This window comes from Doryrhamphus excisus, linkage group LG11 (genome assembly GCF_037039965.1).
Source record: "Doryrhamphus excisus strain RoL-2023G ecotype Guam linkage group LG11, RoL_Dexc_Guam_v1.1, whole genome shotgun sequence".
In the NCBI taxonomy this organism is placed as follows: Eukaryota; Metazoa; Chordata; class Actinopteri; order Syngnathiformes; family Syngnathidae; genus Doryrhamphus; species Doryrhamphus excisus.
Genome location: NC_136367.1, coordinates 17,511,172 through 17,526,282, shown reverse-complemented (window position 1 = coordinate 17,526,282; position 15,111 = coordinate 17,511,172). Strand labels below are relative to the sequence as shown.

At 44.8% G+C, this 15,111-nt stretch overlaps 1 protein-coding gene across 4 annotated transcripts in view; it reads right to left on the bottom strand.

The window, feature by feature from the left end:
- The window catches only part of erc2 (ELKS/RAB6-interacting/CAST family member 2), a 31,543-nt gene extending 17,786 nt beyond the window's left edge, over window positions 1–13,757 (bottom strand). Inside the window, exons 1-4 of one of the 4 annotated variants that reach the window (XM_078794900.1) lie at window positions 13,512–13,757; window positions 7,808–8,635; window positions 2,637–2,660; window positions 432–866 (exon numbers count right to left, since the gene is read on the bottom strand). In XM_078794900.1, the coding sequence (XP_078651026.1) occupies window positions 432–866; window positions 2,637–2,660; window positions 7,808–8,479 (1,131 nt within the window). In that variant the 5' untranslated portion in view covers window positions 8,480–8,635; window positions 13,512–13,757. The remainder of the gene's footprint in view (window positions 1–431; window positions 867–2,636; window positions 2,661–7,807; window positions 8,636–13,511) is intronic. The other 3 variants (XM_058065460.2, XM_058065461.2, XM_078794901.1) reach the window with 3 other exon arrangements.
- Window positions 13,758–15,111: the final 1,354 nt, after the last annotated feature.

Sequence of the window (15,111 nt, the reverse complement as noted above, 5' to 3'; positions counted from 1 at the left end):
TACATATTGGAGCGTTATTGTGTTTTTGTTTTGGAGGCTAGGTGTAGCGTTCCTTTCTATGTTGCTATGTGAAATCAATGCACCCAGGAAGGAAGTAGTACTAAAATACTACAAGTATGACATGTTATCATGAATGTACCTGTTACTACTTGGTCACAGCATGGATAGAAAACCTTGTTGGAGCTTTTTGGAGCTCTTTGAATAGGTGTGTCCCATGATGTGCATTCATTAGCTGACTGTTTTTACCTGTTTTTATATCTTTACAACACACAGAGAAGACAAAGACGTGTGTTCATGTCTCACAGAAGGACTGGACAATGGGCAAAAAGTGGTTGGATAATTGACACAATGTGAAGAAAAGTCAGTGTTTGACTCCCTTAAAGTCCAGTGTATGCAAGTGTGACATAATAATGACCACAGCGATAGAGTACCTCTCGTAGATGAATGTTTTCTTTCTCCTTTTGGTCTAGAATGACCTCCAAGTGTCCAAGCTGGGCCTCAGCTTCAGCGATTCGCCTGTTCCTCTCCTGCTCCTCTTCCTCAGACACCCTGCCGGGCCCTGACGGCAGCCCTTTGCTCTGCAGCATCTCGAGCAACTTCTTAATGGACTCGTCCCTGGCCCCCAACGTCTGCTTCTGGGTCTCGATCCTCAGCTCCATCTCCTCCAGGGTTTTCCTCAACAGGAAGAGCTCCTTTGCCTGCCTGTCGTGCTCGGCCTGCAGCCGACGGAAGTTCTCCTCGGTGAGCTCGATGGTGGTGAAGTGCTCAGCACCTGAGCGGTTGCCGCTCTCCTGCTGCAGCAGGTGGTTGAGGTCCCGTTGCGTGCGCAGCTCGTCCTGCAGAGCCTGGATGGTCATCTGGAGATGCTGATGAGGTTCAGACACACACAGACTCATGTGTTGGGAATAAGTACGCAAAGGGTACAACGGCAGAACAGCAAACCAGGGTGAGGCACACGGTGGAGAACGTAAATGAAAGTCTTACCTTCCTTACAAGATAAAATACCCTCATGAAAAAAGCCTAGCAAAGCGAGGGAGAATGTGTGAGCTGATTAACCGTCTTAAAGTCAGCATCAGGAGCTGTGGTGGAAGTACAGGATGGATTTTTGCTCGCTCATGTCTTTCGGGGTAGGCGGGGTTGTGGTGCCGCGAGGGGAGGACACATTGGGAGTGGACTGATTTTGGACATGGAGAGCTTCCATAGCAGGGCTATTCAACTGCTGGCCAGGGGGCCAAAGCCGTGACGATCAGACTACTTTTGGTCAAATGTAGTCACAGACTAACATCTTTCAGCTTTAGTCACAATAATCAATAAATTGAACGATTTAAAAAAAGGTAGCTAATTTTGACGCCCTTGGCAAATTGACATGTGCACGTATAAGCGGCATAGAAAATGGATGGATGCGTCTCTGTGACACAGGCTGGATGACAAGAGGGTTCACTCTGCATCTGTCTGTGTGCGCATTAGTTCTAGAAGTGGAATGAACGTACAGAGTGGGCTCTCATCTCATTCAGCTTCTTTGTAGAGGTGGGGCTACTAGCTAGCTATGCTATGCTAGCTACTGTCACTGCGCAAAAACTGTTTTTAAGGCAAAGGTCACAAACATTTGGGTTTTAGACAACAAACCCGGTGAGCGCATGAACTCCGACGACCTACACGGACAGTTTTCTCAAGCGGAAAAAAAAAATTCAGATGGGTGTGCCTTCGTCCCGACAGTCGAGCGTTTCATCTTGAAGATTTCAGATCTATTTATGTTGGTGAAAACCTCTCACTATGAGTGGTGTTCCCCGAAGTGTGTTTTTGGAATGTGGGAGGTAACCGGACAAAACCCACGGGGAGAACATGCAAACTCCACACAGAAATAGCCGAGGGTGGAATTGAACCCGGGTCTCCGAGCTGTGAGGTATGCACGCTAACCACTCGACCGCCATGCTACTATGCCTATTTATTATTGATTGTCAAAAAATATTTCCAGACAAAAGACGGACATGCCATGACTGAGATCAAGTGAAAAAAGGCTCTGCTCTCAAGTAGTGTGGAAGTGGTAAGCTGTTGGTTTGGGGCTCCTCGCTGTGAGGCCTGCGTGCTAAACACTTGACCGCTGTGCTACTATGCCTATTTATTATTAATTGTCAAAAAATATTTCCAAACAAAAGATGGACATGCCATGACTGAGATCAAGTGAAAAAAGGCTCTCCTCTCAATTATTGTGGAAGTGGTAAGCTGTTGGTTTGGGGCTCCTCGCTGTGAGGCCTGCGCGCTAACCACTCAACCGCCGTGCAGCCTGTTTTAATAACAGTTATTGAATATTTATGTTGCGCTGTGTGAGTCTGTTTTAGAGACGCTTTGGTTCCACTTTGTTTGATGGCCCTTGAACGCACCGTAGTTGTGTTCTGTCTGAATTGCTGACTACACGAGGTGACAGTTGGATAGCCCTGCTCTGTAGGAGCATTTTGGGGGGGCAGCATGGCTGGAATAGTAGCGGTGGCCGTCAAATGAACCATCTTCTCAAGGTTCCGGTATAGAAAGGAGAAGAGGTGCAAAGGTTGGGATGGCCAGGTTTCTGCAAGTACACACCACACTGAAGGTGACTCTATGTTGTGCACGCCACACGTGGTGCAAACATAGGGACAAACCTTTGTTCTCCTGGCATCCAGCAGCTGCACAGCATGGGCAGAATGAACAGAAAAAACACAAAAGAAATGTATGGTAAAACAGTGTCAGTGTCAGAACATGACGCAGCAGAGACGGATGAGCAACACAAAGCCAACACAATCTTTTCACAAAGAAAGCGCATCATTCTTCACCTGGTTCATTCAGACCTTCCTGGAAGGAGAAGAGGCAATATTTCATTCACATGTTTTCATCTTGAAGTATTGGCACTAGTGGTGCACACGAATGATATGGATGTTCAGCTATGGATGTGGATATGGATCAACATCTCACATTTCGCCGTTCGGCTGTAGTGTTTTTGTATCCTTGTTACAACATATTGCTTATATTGTCGTATTTTACATGATCCCAAGTTTCATTTAACATCATGGCACCGAGATCACTAGCAAACAGGAAACACGGCGGTGCTGCTAACCAGGACGCAGAACACAATAAGCGGGTTCTCCCTTAACCAATCAGGACTGTCGTGGCTCCACATTTAAGTGGCTATTGAGGTGGAGGAAAAACATCTTTAGTCCTCTACTGGTAGTAAATACAAAATGGCAACCATAGATTGCTCTAATATACAACAAGGACACAGAACACAATGCGCCTTTATACGCTAGTGGAGAAAATATGCAAAAAAGCACTTTAAAAACGATCAGCAGTGAAAGGTGAACCGCAAGGGAACATCATAAAGCAGCTAGTCCAGAAACCGGAAGCTTGGCGGTTCGCTCCCTCCACCCAGTCACTGTCATGGTGTCCCTGGACAAAACACTTCACCCAGCTTGCCCCCAGTGCCGCCCACACTGGCATATGAATGGGAATAAATAGGTGTATCCCAATGACAGTATTGTGAGCTAGAGCATATTAACTTGTTTTCTTGTGTTATAATGGTTTAATTTCATCACATAATCAGTTCCCACTTCCACATGTCAGAAAAGGAGTAGGAAGAAGCTAAGCTTATTAAATCCTACCCCTCCATCTCCAACTTTTACAATCAGTAACTGTTACATTTGTTCACTTCCTGCCTTTCTAATATAATTTAAGTATTTATTATATATTTTTATTTTTTTTTTATTAATTTTAATAATTTTTTGTCACATACCAAAGTACAAGGAGATCTGACCATACATAATTACATAATCTACAGAAAAGGGAAACAATTATGTGTTCATGTTTCATATAAGGATAGAGAATGATGGGTAAAAAGTGTACTTCCCTTTAAAAAGCGCTATAAAAATCTGATCCCTTATTAATATTATTTATTTTAGGGGGATTTCCGGGTTTGTAAACATCCCAATATCACTTGAATACTAATACATTGCTTATTAAAAACAATTAGTCTCACTCCCATTTCTTCTTGGTGCATTTTGAAGCTCTACTTAGAACCTTCCTAAGATCCAACAGTGTCAAATGTACATTTTTCAGTCCACTAGAGGGCAGTGTTTCTTCTGTCAATGACTAGCTGCTCGCCTTCTCCCTCCATGGCGGCCAGGTCCATGTGAGTCAGTAACAGAAGGCATCCACCTCTCATCTTCTCCCTTTTTCACACACAGAATGTTGTGTAGGCACAAGTAAGAACAACACCTCGCAGCAACACAACCATGTCAAACACTGCACAGCATATCCCTACGGTTAGGAATTTAGAACTGAGCACTCAGTATCCTATTTCCTTCTCCTATCTCAGCTTCCTCTCCATCGCATCATGCCTCCCCATGTTAGATCACTGCTGCCCTGATCGATAAGCTCCGTGTTGGAGCTAAAGTGCACACTGTAGTCAGTCAGTGGCGCTGTTTGCATAATTGCACTGTGGTAGGAGAAGACACGACCCCCCCCCCCCCCCCATCAATAGCAGGAGTACCTTATACCACTTCCTGTGAGTCACACATGACTCATCTGATGTCGTGGTCACCGTGATGCTTCCTCGTCTTAACAACACCTGAGTCACCGTCTTCTCCCAAATTGTTCAAGTCACCTCAAGCCACACGTTCAATATATGCACTGTATTTCTGTTAATTAGACTGCTGCCACAAATATATAATAATGAGAATAATCGGTAAAAGCAGAGTATAGAGGGGAGTAGCCACATGGCATGACCCGGCAAGGTGTGCTGTATTCGGGCACACGCTCCGAGCAGCCGCTGTGACGCCACGGAGGTCTTTGGTAAACCTTTTCCAATTTTCAAACGCCTCATCATGGAGCAAAATGTGTTTAATTAAGTACGGGTAATTTTGCCTCGTTGGAGCGTGTTTTGTTTTTTTAAACATTTTGGTTATCAGAGCCATTTTTAATGTCATCATATCTATCTGTATGATGTTATAATTCCTTCATATCCTGATATTTACATGGTATATGTTTTATAGTAAGATATACTAGATAATGTTGACTTGCATGCTAAAAAAGTGTGTGCACCCCTGATATACATGTACAACCTACATAAATATTCATATTTCTAAATATGATAAATATCTATATTTTGTATACGTCTAAAAGGAGGGCAGGGACCCCCCCATGCTATACCATAGCCAAAAATCAGATAGCAAACGACACACACAGTATGAAACATAGTCACATGACTATCTCACCATGTGACACATGAAGCACGTCAGTGTGATGCGTGTGCCTCAGCCTCCATTTTGGGGCTAACCGGGTGTGTGAGCGTCAGTGCTGGTCGTGACTCAGTCAGCTGATTTGCCGCCAGCAGATTTTGTCCAGCTTCAGCAGGACGGGAAGGGACTCGTGCTGAAGTGAGACGGTGTGGCGGCGGGCGTCTCACACCATAATGGTGTTTGGACGTGGCAAACACAGGCCCCTCGGCCCCTCAGCCCCTCGGCCCCTCGCCTTATTAAGCGGATGAATGATGAAGGATATTTTCTCCGGCTAATACAAGCTACTGTACAGAAGTCTTCTGTTTTCACTGCCATCATCTTAAGATATTATATTATATTATATATGTATTATATTATTGCTGAAACTATCAATCAAGGCCGCATGGAGCAACGCTCAGCTTTAATGAGCAATTGGGCCCCAAGACGAGCTCTGACCGTGCGTGTGCACTTCAAGCGGCCAGAAAATCAAGAGAGAAAAGAGCAATTATGGCAACAAGGCCAATCCTCCGTCTCTCTTTAATGATGGAGGGCAGTGTTGGAGATAACGCCGACGGACAAAGCGGAGGACAAGAATCCATCAGGAAAGCCAAATCGTAGCCCAGCTATGAATATGTTCATAGTACTGAACAACGGTAGATGTTGGTATATCAGAAGAATATGAAAGAACCACAGCCCCCCCCCCCCCCCCCCCTTGGCGTCTTCTTTCTTTCACGCTTCTTAAGATGGCCGTGTACGTCCTTGCAGTGGCAGCCATCATAAAATAGATATAAAATACCAATGAATCCGTGCAACATTCAGCATCGCTTGAGGTGCAACAGGAGGTATCGTGCCGCAGCCTGCCACCAAAAGGACAGCGTAAGATCTAATCTGGACAAAGAGACGCAATTCAGGGCCCACGGGGCCTAATCCAGCCTCTGGTCCAACAGGTCACTTCCAATCACACTAAAATACTTTGGAAAGGGTAGACGCAGAAGGTAGAAGTAGAAAGGTACAAGAAGTAGAAAGGTACAAGAAGTAGAAGGTCGACGTAGAAAGGTAGAAGAAGTAGAAGGTAGAAGTAGAAAGGTATAAGAAGTAGAAGGTAGAAGTAGAAAGGTATAAGAAGTAGAAGGTAGAAGTAGAAAGATACAAGAAGTAGAAGGTAGAAGGTAGAAGTAGAAAGGTACAAGAAGTAGAAGGTAGAAGTAGAAAGGTACAAGAAGTAGAAGGTAGAAGTAGAAGGTAGAAGTAGAAAGGTATAAGAAGTAGAAGGTAGAAGTAGAAAGGTATAAGAAGTAGAAGGTAGAAGTAGAAGGTAGACGTAGAAAGGTAGAAGAAGTAGAAGGTAGACGTAGAAAGGTAGAAGTAGAAGGTAGAAGTAGAACGGTAGAAGAAGTAGAAGTAGAAAGGTACAAAAGGTAGAAGGTAGAAGTAGAAGGTAGAAGTAGAAAGGTACAAGAAGTAGAAGGTAGAACTATAAAGGTGGAAGCAATAGAAGGTAGAAGTAGAAAGGTAGAAGAAGTAGAAGGTAGAGGTAGAAAGGTAGAAGAAGTAGAAGGTAGAAGTAGAAAGGTAGACAAAGTAGAAGGTAGAAGAAGTAGAAGGTAGAAGTAGAAAGGTAGAAGAAGTAGAAGGTAGAAGTAGAAAGGTAGAAGAAGTAGAAGGTAGAAGTAGAAAGGTAGAAGAAGTAGAAGGTAGAAGTAGAAAGGTAGAAGAAGTAGAAGGTAGAAGTAGAAAGGTAGAAGAAGTAGAAGGTAGAAGTAGAAAGGTAGAAGAAGTAGAAGGTAGAAGTAGAAAGGTAGAAGAAGTAGAAGGTAGAAGTAGAAAGGTAGAAGAAGTAGAAGGTAGAAGTAGAAAGCTAGAAGAAGTAGAAGGTAGAAGTAGAAAGGTAGAAGAAGTAGATGGTAGAAGGAGAAAGGTAGAAGAAGTAGAAGGTAGAAGTAGAAAGCTAGAAGAAGTAGAAGGTAGAAGTAAAAAGGTAGAAGAAGTAGAAGGTAGAAGTAAAAAGGTAGAAGAAGTAGAAGGTAGAAGAAGAAGGTATGGGTAGAAGGTAGAAGATTGAAGTAGAAGGTAAAAGTCCAACAGATCCAACAGGTCACTTCCAATCACACTAAAATACTAAAAATGTAGAGGGTAGAAGTAGAAGGTAGAAGTAGAAAGGTAGAAGAAGCAGAAGGTAGAAGAAGGTAGAAGAGTGAAGGTAAAAGCGATGAGAAGAAACCTGAGGTCATGACTTTGCATGGTGAGATGAAGATATGAGCTCCACGAGGGTGTGAACGTGTCAGGAGAGCTTTGTTCTGGAAAGGCGGACAGACAGTCAGAAGAAGTGAAAGACAGAAAGAGGAGAGAGAATTGGGTGCCCACTCCTGTCAGAAGATGATGGAAGGAGGCCACGTAGACACCCCCACACTGAAGATGAAACCATGTGGACTGCCTAACCATAAGTGGAAGAAGCAAGATGGAGCTCCTTCCAGAAAGGTCTTGGAAATACGGCACAGAGGAGATGATGATAGAAGAAGACATCTGCGGTGTAAAATGCCGATAGGTCAGAGGACCGCTCTCACCTGGTTCTCCTCATGGGTGACCCTCATCTGCTCTTTCAGGATGGACGTGCGCGCCGCCTCCTCCTTCCTCATGATGCGCTCCTTCTTGAGCTCGGGGCTCCAGAAGCTCTTGATGCTGTTGGTGGAGGAGCCCAGCTTACTGTCCTTCAGGTCCAGCTCCCTGCGCAGCATCTCGTTCTCCCTCTGCATCTCCCTGAGCTGGGCCTGCATCTCCAGCAGTTCCCCGCCACTGCTCCGCACCGCCTGCCTCAGCAGGGCGGACGGCACCCCCTGGTGGTGGTGGGCGTGCAGCATGGAGATGGAGCCCAGGTCACCGTACGACAGAAGGTCAGCATGGTGCAGCCCCACCGAAGCGATGTTGGGACTGCTACCCATGGCTGTGACGCGGCCCCCGTACATGGCCCGGCTGGTGGCCCGACCCAGCGTGGTGGTGCCTTTGGGGTAGGTGGCCGTGGAGCCCACTCCCTCGTGGTCGCTCAGGTACATGGGCCCCGAAGTGGCGTAAGCAGCGTTGAGAGACTGGATGTTCTCCATGGAGAGCGTCTTGCCCCCCGCGCCGCCCCCGCCCCCGCTGTTGGCCCTCCGATGGCCCAGTCTGGGGGACCGAGGCAGGCGCGGGGAGCGTGCGGGGCTGCTCTCTAAGTGACCAACAGCTCTGGCACTGCCGTACATGTCCCGTGAGTCGGCCGCGCGGCCACCAGAGGGGTCCTTAACGGGGGCACGCTGCAACGATACTGCACAGGCTGGCTGAGCCGCGCATGGGTGGCTTTGATTTGCTGCCGCGGGAGCTGGAGCGCCTCAAAGCCGCCGGGAATGACTGGGAGAGACCTGAGAGAGGAAGCACAACGTTTTGGAATTGTCAGATGAAAGGTGTAAAAATAACAACTTCAAGCAGAGGAAGAGGCCGCCTGAAAACGCTTTCACTTCCTGTAGGAAGAAAAGAATCGTAATTAGGCGCTACGATAGTTTCCCTCCGCTTTAGCTTGCTCTCAAATACTCAATAAAATACTCAAGAAAGGTACAAAGAAAACACATCGCAATCTCCTCGGACGGAGACTGCACGACTGGAAAAAAAAAAGGTCTCACTCCGTTCATGCCGTTATTCTATCATCCCAGGTATGCCCATCAGACAATCTTGTAACGCTTCTCCTCCTGAACCACTGCACACAAAAGCATCAAAGTTTGTCAGAACATGCACACCGACGGTGTTGGATGTGCTTTTATTTTTCTGACAAATCCACCACATGGTGGCGCTGTTATTAAACCCCATAAGTCATTCAGTTGGAATTTCTGTGACACAGGCTGTAACTTGAAGATGTTTGGTACAATCACTACCAAATTTGGTACACGTGTTCAGGGGATCGACAAGCACACGTCAAGATGGTGTCCAGGGGTGTACAAACTTTTTTTTGTCCATTGAACGCCACATAGTGAAAAGTGAAAGGATGCAACTTTGATATTTAGTCAAGCAACACATGTAGATATGTTAAGAACTTACTGTATATACAGTACACTATACAGTATGTACTGTATACTGTATAGTACACCATACAGTATATACTGTATATACGGTAAAGTATATGTCATCTCATCTTTGTCATATTGATGAAAATCACATCAACTTTTTTCCCATCTTAGCTGTTTTTTTTTTTCAAATATTTAAAAATTTTTTCTTCGATAATTTCCATCAATGCTCTTTTTGTAATATTAGAACCGTAGCCCCTGAATATGATCACGTTTTCACCAAACTCATTTTACTAAATGTTTCTCATGAGATTATGACTTTTAAAAATATTTTTTAAATCTTTTAATATTGATATTATATTTATTTTTATCTTTTTTAATATTGCAAGTCTATGCTCCTAAAATGACCCCAAAATATTAGTATATATTAGTATATTAATATATTCTTATAGTTTTTCTACATGAAATGTCAACTTTTTTTGTCTTCATATTTTGGCTTAATTTTTGCAAAGATTTTCATTTTACATTTTTCGAACTATTTCTACTTTCTTCTTGTCTTCTCCTGATTATGACTCGACTCTCATAATATTTTGACTTGTTCCGCAACCTAATGACAACTTCATATATTTAGACACTTAAAAATCATATATTTTTTCTTTAATATTTATGAAAATGTTATTTTTCCTCATAAAATGACAACTTCTGCTCTCTTTTAATATTTTGACTTGACTTGTAAAATGACTGCTGCTTTTAGTTTTCTTGTTAAATTCTATTTTTACAAAATACTGTGGACCAATAAAAAAAAAAACATCTCATTTTGGACACCCCCGGCCATGTCTTCCAACCCCGAGGGGGAAGGGGGTGCCACAAATGTCACGTGCAGCGCTGGGCAAACAATAGTGCCAACGATCAAGTGTACCTAATGAAGTGGCTGTTGAGTGTGCTGACGGGACTTCACGCTCATTCATCAAAATCCACTTAAAGCTGCGGATACAAAGAGAGAAGCTTTACAAGCCTTCAGTAGCCGGATAATGAATAGCGGCGGACGTCTTTTATCACACATCAGTCTACTGCAATCACAAACCCGCACACAGCAATTCATAAATGCACGAGACGTTTACTGCGTCCGTCTTTTTACCTTCACAATCAATCATCATCGGGATGCTCGTCCAGAGAGCACACATGTACACCCGCCAATCAGACCTTATTGATCATGTGACTCTGATGTTTACTGTCCTCTCTCGCTGAACACTAATATTTAAATCCTGAAAAAAAGTGCATGCAATCAAGGAGAAAGCCCAGCATGATATATCACACAGCTTCTTTGCAATAAAATCCAATAATGAAAGGCGGCTAACACAATGAGACTAGCATGTGGGCTAAAAAGTAATCATGGCTGGAGATACACTCACAGGACACTTGAATAGGTACACCTCCATCCACCACATGCAGACATTTTTACTGATAAACGTCATGTCATCTTGAGGAGGAAGCACTTTTCTGTGGGGAAGTATTTCCAAAGCGGACCATTTTCATCCCAGCCCTGGACTGGTGGCCAACCAATCACAGGGCACATATAGACAAACAACCATTCACACTCACATTCATACCTATGGACAATTTGGAGTCGCTAATTAACCTAGCATGTTTTTGGAATGTGGGAGGAAACCGGAGTACCCGGAGAAAACCCACACATGCATGCACTCCACATACGTAGATGGCCGAGGATGGAATCAAACTTGGGTCTCCTAGCTGTGTGGCCTGCGCGCTAACCACTCGAACACTGCGCAACCCAGACTATTTTCAAGTGGATAGTAAATATATACAGATATGCAAGCTGTACACTGACTACTCTAAAGTACACCTAGTTTGCTGAATGCAGAGAGCCGCGCCCGTTTTGGTGATTTAGATGTAATCCATCACACCGAGAAAGAATATGAATATTTCATCATGTTTGATACATTATAGATTTAGGCTAGCAGCTAATCTACATGTGGTATTTTTACACGTGGGTCACAAAAAAAAAAGGGAGATCTTCGCCACTTTCTCTGGTGGTGGCGCTGACTGCTTGGTTGCCATGGCGACCTCATCAGGGCTAAAAGAGATAAAGCACCTTGGTCGCTAGATGTAACAGAAGCGTTCCCCAAGGCGAGGGGGGCAGATCATACCTGATGGAGATCCACGCGTGTTTTTGTTGTTTTGGGCTTTGTGTTCAACACGGATAAGACGAGATGTTTTGGGAAGGGCAGCAACGGGACATCCGAGAGGAAAATAATCTGTCGAAAAAAGGCTTCTAAGCATTCACCTCAGCCCCTTTGAGAGCAGCGTCAAATGAAATTCTAATTGACCACACTTGAGCCAGCGCTTATCTTCAGCGGTCAGCAGCTCCTCAAAGACAAACGAGCAAAAGAGAAAGAAAAAAAAACCGCCTCCAATGAAGTTCGACATGGCCTTCAATCAGGCTCTGTTCTGAGCTCCTACTTACAGTCTTATGTGAACGTAAGGACACTCGACTTCAAGGTGGCCACACAGCGAGGCGACCCGAGTTCGATACCATCCACAGCCATCTCTGTGTGGAGTTTGCATGTTCTCCCATGCATGCGTGGGTTTTCTCCGGTTTCCTCCCACATTCCAAAAACATGCTAGGTTAATTAGCGACTCCTAATTATCCATAGGTATGAATGTGAGTGTGAATGGTTGTTTGTCTATATGTGCCCTGTGATTGGCTGGCCACCAGTCCAGGGTGTACCCCGCCTCTCGCCCGAAGACAGCTTTGATAGTCTCCATCACCCCCGCGACCCTCGTGAGGAAAAGCGGTAGAAAATTAATGAATGAATGAACTTTAAACTAGGCTGCATGGTGTTTGAGTGGTTAGCATGCAGGCCTCACAGCTTGTAGACCCGAGTTTGATTCCACCCTCGGGCATCTCTGTGTGGAGTTTGCATGTTCTCCCCGTGCATGCGTGGGTTTTCTCCGGGTACTCCGGTTTCCTCCCACATTCCAAAAACATGCTAGGTTAATTAGCGACTCCAAATTGTCCATAGGTATGAATGTGAGTGTGAATGGTTGTTTGTCTATATGTGCCCTGTGATTGGCTGGCCACCGATCCAGGGTGTACCCCGCCTCTCGCCTGAAGACAGCTGGGATAGGCTCCAGCACCCCTGCAACATGAACATTGTTACACCAAAGAACTACGTTACTGGCGTAGTGACACCTAGCTACTAGCAGGTTAGCGACTAGCTTGAGCACAAACTGGCTCCCAATGTCTCAGGCCGCTAGCCAAAGGTCTTTTCGCTTTGGAGATGTGTAGCGTTCCTATCAGTTGCCTAGCTTCCATTCCCAGACATATATCAACCAATACCCATGATGCAACAGCAAAGCCCTCAGTGAGCCAAGTTAGGAGCACATGGAGGAACAAATCGGTGAATTCTAACGCCAGAATGACGCAGATGATACACTACTACGATTCCAATACACCACTGAGCATCTGGGACTTGGATATGAAGGCGTGTCCATCCTGACATTTTATCGTTGTGTCCGAAAGAAACAGCAGCAATGGAAAGGAAAGGGGGGGTGGGGGTGGGGGTGGGGGGGTACACGGTTGAAATGAGACGGCGGCGTTCTTCTTTTTGAGGTCAGAGTCTCGGGCAGACAAAGAAGGAAGGACATTTAGCTAAAAATAGCCCCCATATGGGCTGATAATGGAGCGATTTCACATGACAAGGAGCACCGATGCCTCCTCATCATTTATTCTACTACTGGAGCCTCAACGCCCCAGTGCACCCCAGTCACGGGGGCGGGGTGTGGGGGGGTTGTAGAGGGGGGGGGGGGTGATGAGGTGATGAGGGACAACATAGAATGAGACATGTCTTCCATGTTGAGACATCCTCTTCCTATTTCTACACACTCGGTTACATGTGGTGCAGCACTGACAGCTCATCCGGCCTCCATGTTTGATGGCCCCGGCGTGGTGAGCCTCCCTCGAGCCCCTGAACGCAACACCGACTTGCATGTCAAAATATATAAGCCTTATTTTGCAACACATTTGTGTCGTTTGGACACGGTATATAGGATGTCAATCATCCGCTATCAAGTCACATCTCACCGGCAATATCGACTACGCTAATATGGCACCTCCCTCTTTTTAAAAAAAAAAATGACACTTCACGGACCGTGAGATTGTCGTTCAGCACAATTGGGTATATTTAAACAAAGAATAAGAAAAAGAAATCACACTCACCTCCATCGATGTTAATTCTTCTCCCGAGCTGCTACACAGACGGCATCCATTCAGCCGAGCAGCCTCCCTCAGCATCCTGCGCTGTCATTGGTCCTCTCCTGCACGCCAGCAGCAGCATCATCATCATCATCACCACTACCGCAAGTGGCAGCTGCATGCACATGCATAGGGGGCGGGGGTGGTGGGGTGTTCACGTCCACATACCCTTGATTGAAATGAGCGAAGATAACGCTTGGATTGCAAATGTTTCCACTTTCCAGTTTACATTGATTTACATCAATATTTTCCCTCCATCTTGTCTCCGAAGGATCAACCTCCTGTGTAGTACGTTGTGCTGCATGCACCACCCCCCAACACCGTCTAAAGATGGCTAATGGCAATCTCCCCACGCACTATTAAAGCACAGAAGCTGCTAATCCTGCTGAAGGAGGAGGGAAAAGCCGAGGCAAGCCGCCTGTCAGTCTAAACTCGGGGTGTACAATTACAGTATATGCCACATGATTCCTCAAGGCAAAGCTTAATGAATTCAAATAAAAACACGCTTGCAAATCATTGCCGGCGGGGAAAAACCTTCAGAAAGGTGGAAGTGATGACTTTGATCCGGTGTAATCTTGTTCGTGTCATGTCTTCAAAGTGCAAGATTTCCTAAAGAACGACTTATTTTCCACAAACGATTTATTTGTGGCTCAAATTGAGGAAGAAACCGTTTTGGAGTGTTTTTTTGTTTCTATTCCAACTGCTGAAAGTTCCATTTTGGATTAAAACCAATCCAATGCATAGCTGCTAACGCTAACTTTTCAGTAGGAAAAGTAGCTAATGGCTGTCCCGGAAGTCACTGGATGACGTCATCGGCTAATTTGCATATTATTTCGGAAAATTATTAGGAAAAGTCATAATTACGATAAAAATGTGAGTAAACTTTTAGAAGTAAACCACCACACGTTGTCAGTTGATAATATATTTTAAATGAGGACAATTGAACAGCGAATAATGCTGTCTTTAATCTGTCAACGTGACTCAGTGTGACTCAGAGTAGCACCCTCTTGCGGCGAGTGTATGTAATAGCAACTGAGAACGTACCACTACAGTAGGCTTATCAATGACTTACATCTAACGGATGAATTGTAATCTAATCCACTTAATTTTACTAATAAAGAGTAACAACAGACTAACATTAAAAACACCTCTTTTTCATCCAGGCTGAAGATTAAGAAACATTTACGTTTTAGATCTCCACCCCCACAGCATCGATGTCTTTGGGTGGTGCGGACCTGTCAACAGCACCCACTGTTGCTCGGTGACGACACAAAATCCAGAATACTTTCTTTCTTTCATATTTGAGTCCCACCAAAACAAAACAAACCCCGCAACTCCGCCAGAAAATGTCAGTATATTTGGCAATTGTCGCTTTAGAGAAAGTAGTAACAGACTCGCCGAGTTAGCAACACTGATGTGGAAAATGGCGGCCATAGTTTATTAGTTGTCAATCAGTTTGCTATGTGCAGTACCGCCACTTAGAGGGTCGGAGTGGTATAACTATCACATATGCCACTATAGCGTATTGTGTTATCCCTCGTGAGGATAAGGGTAGAAAATGAAT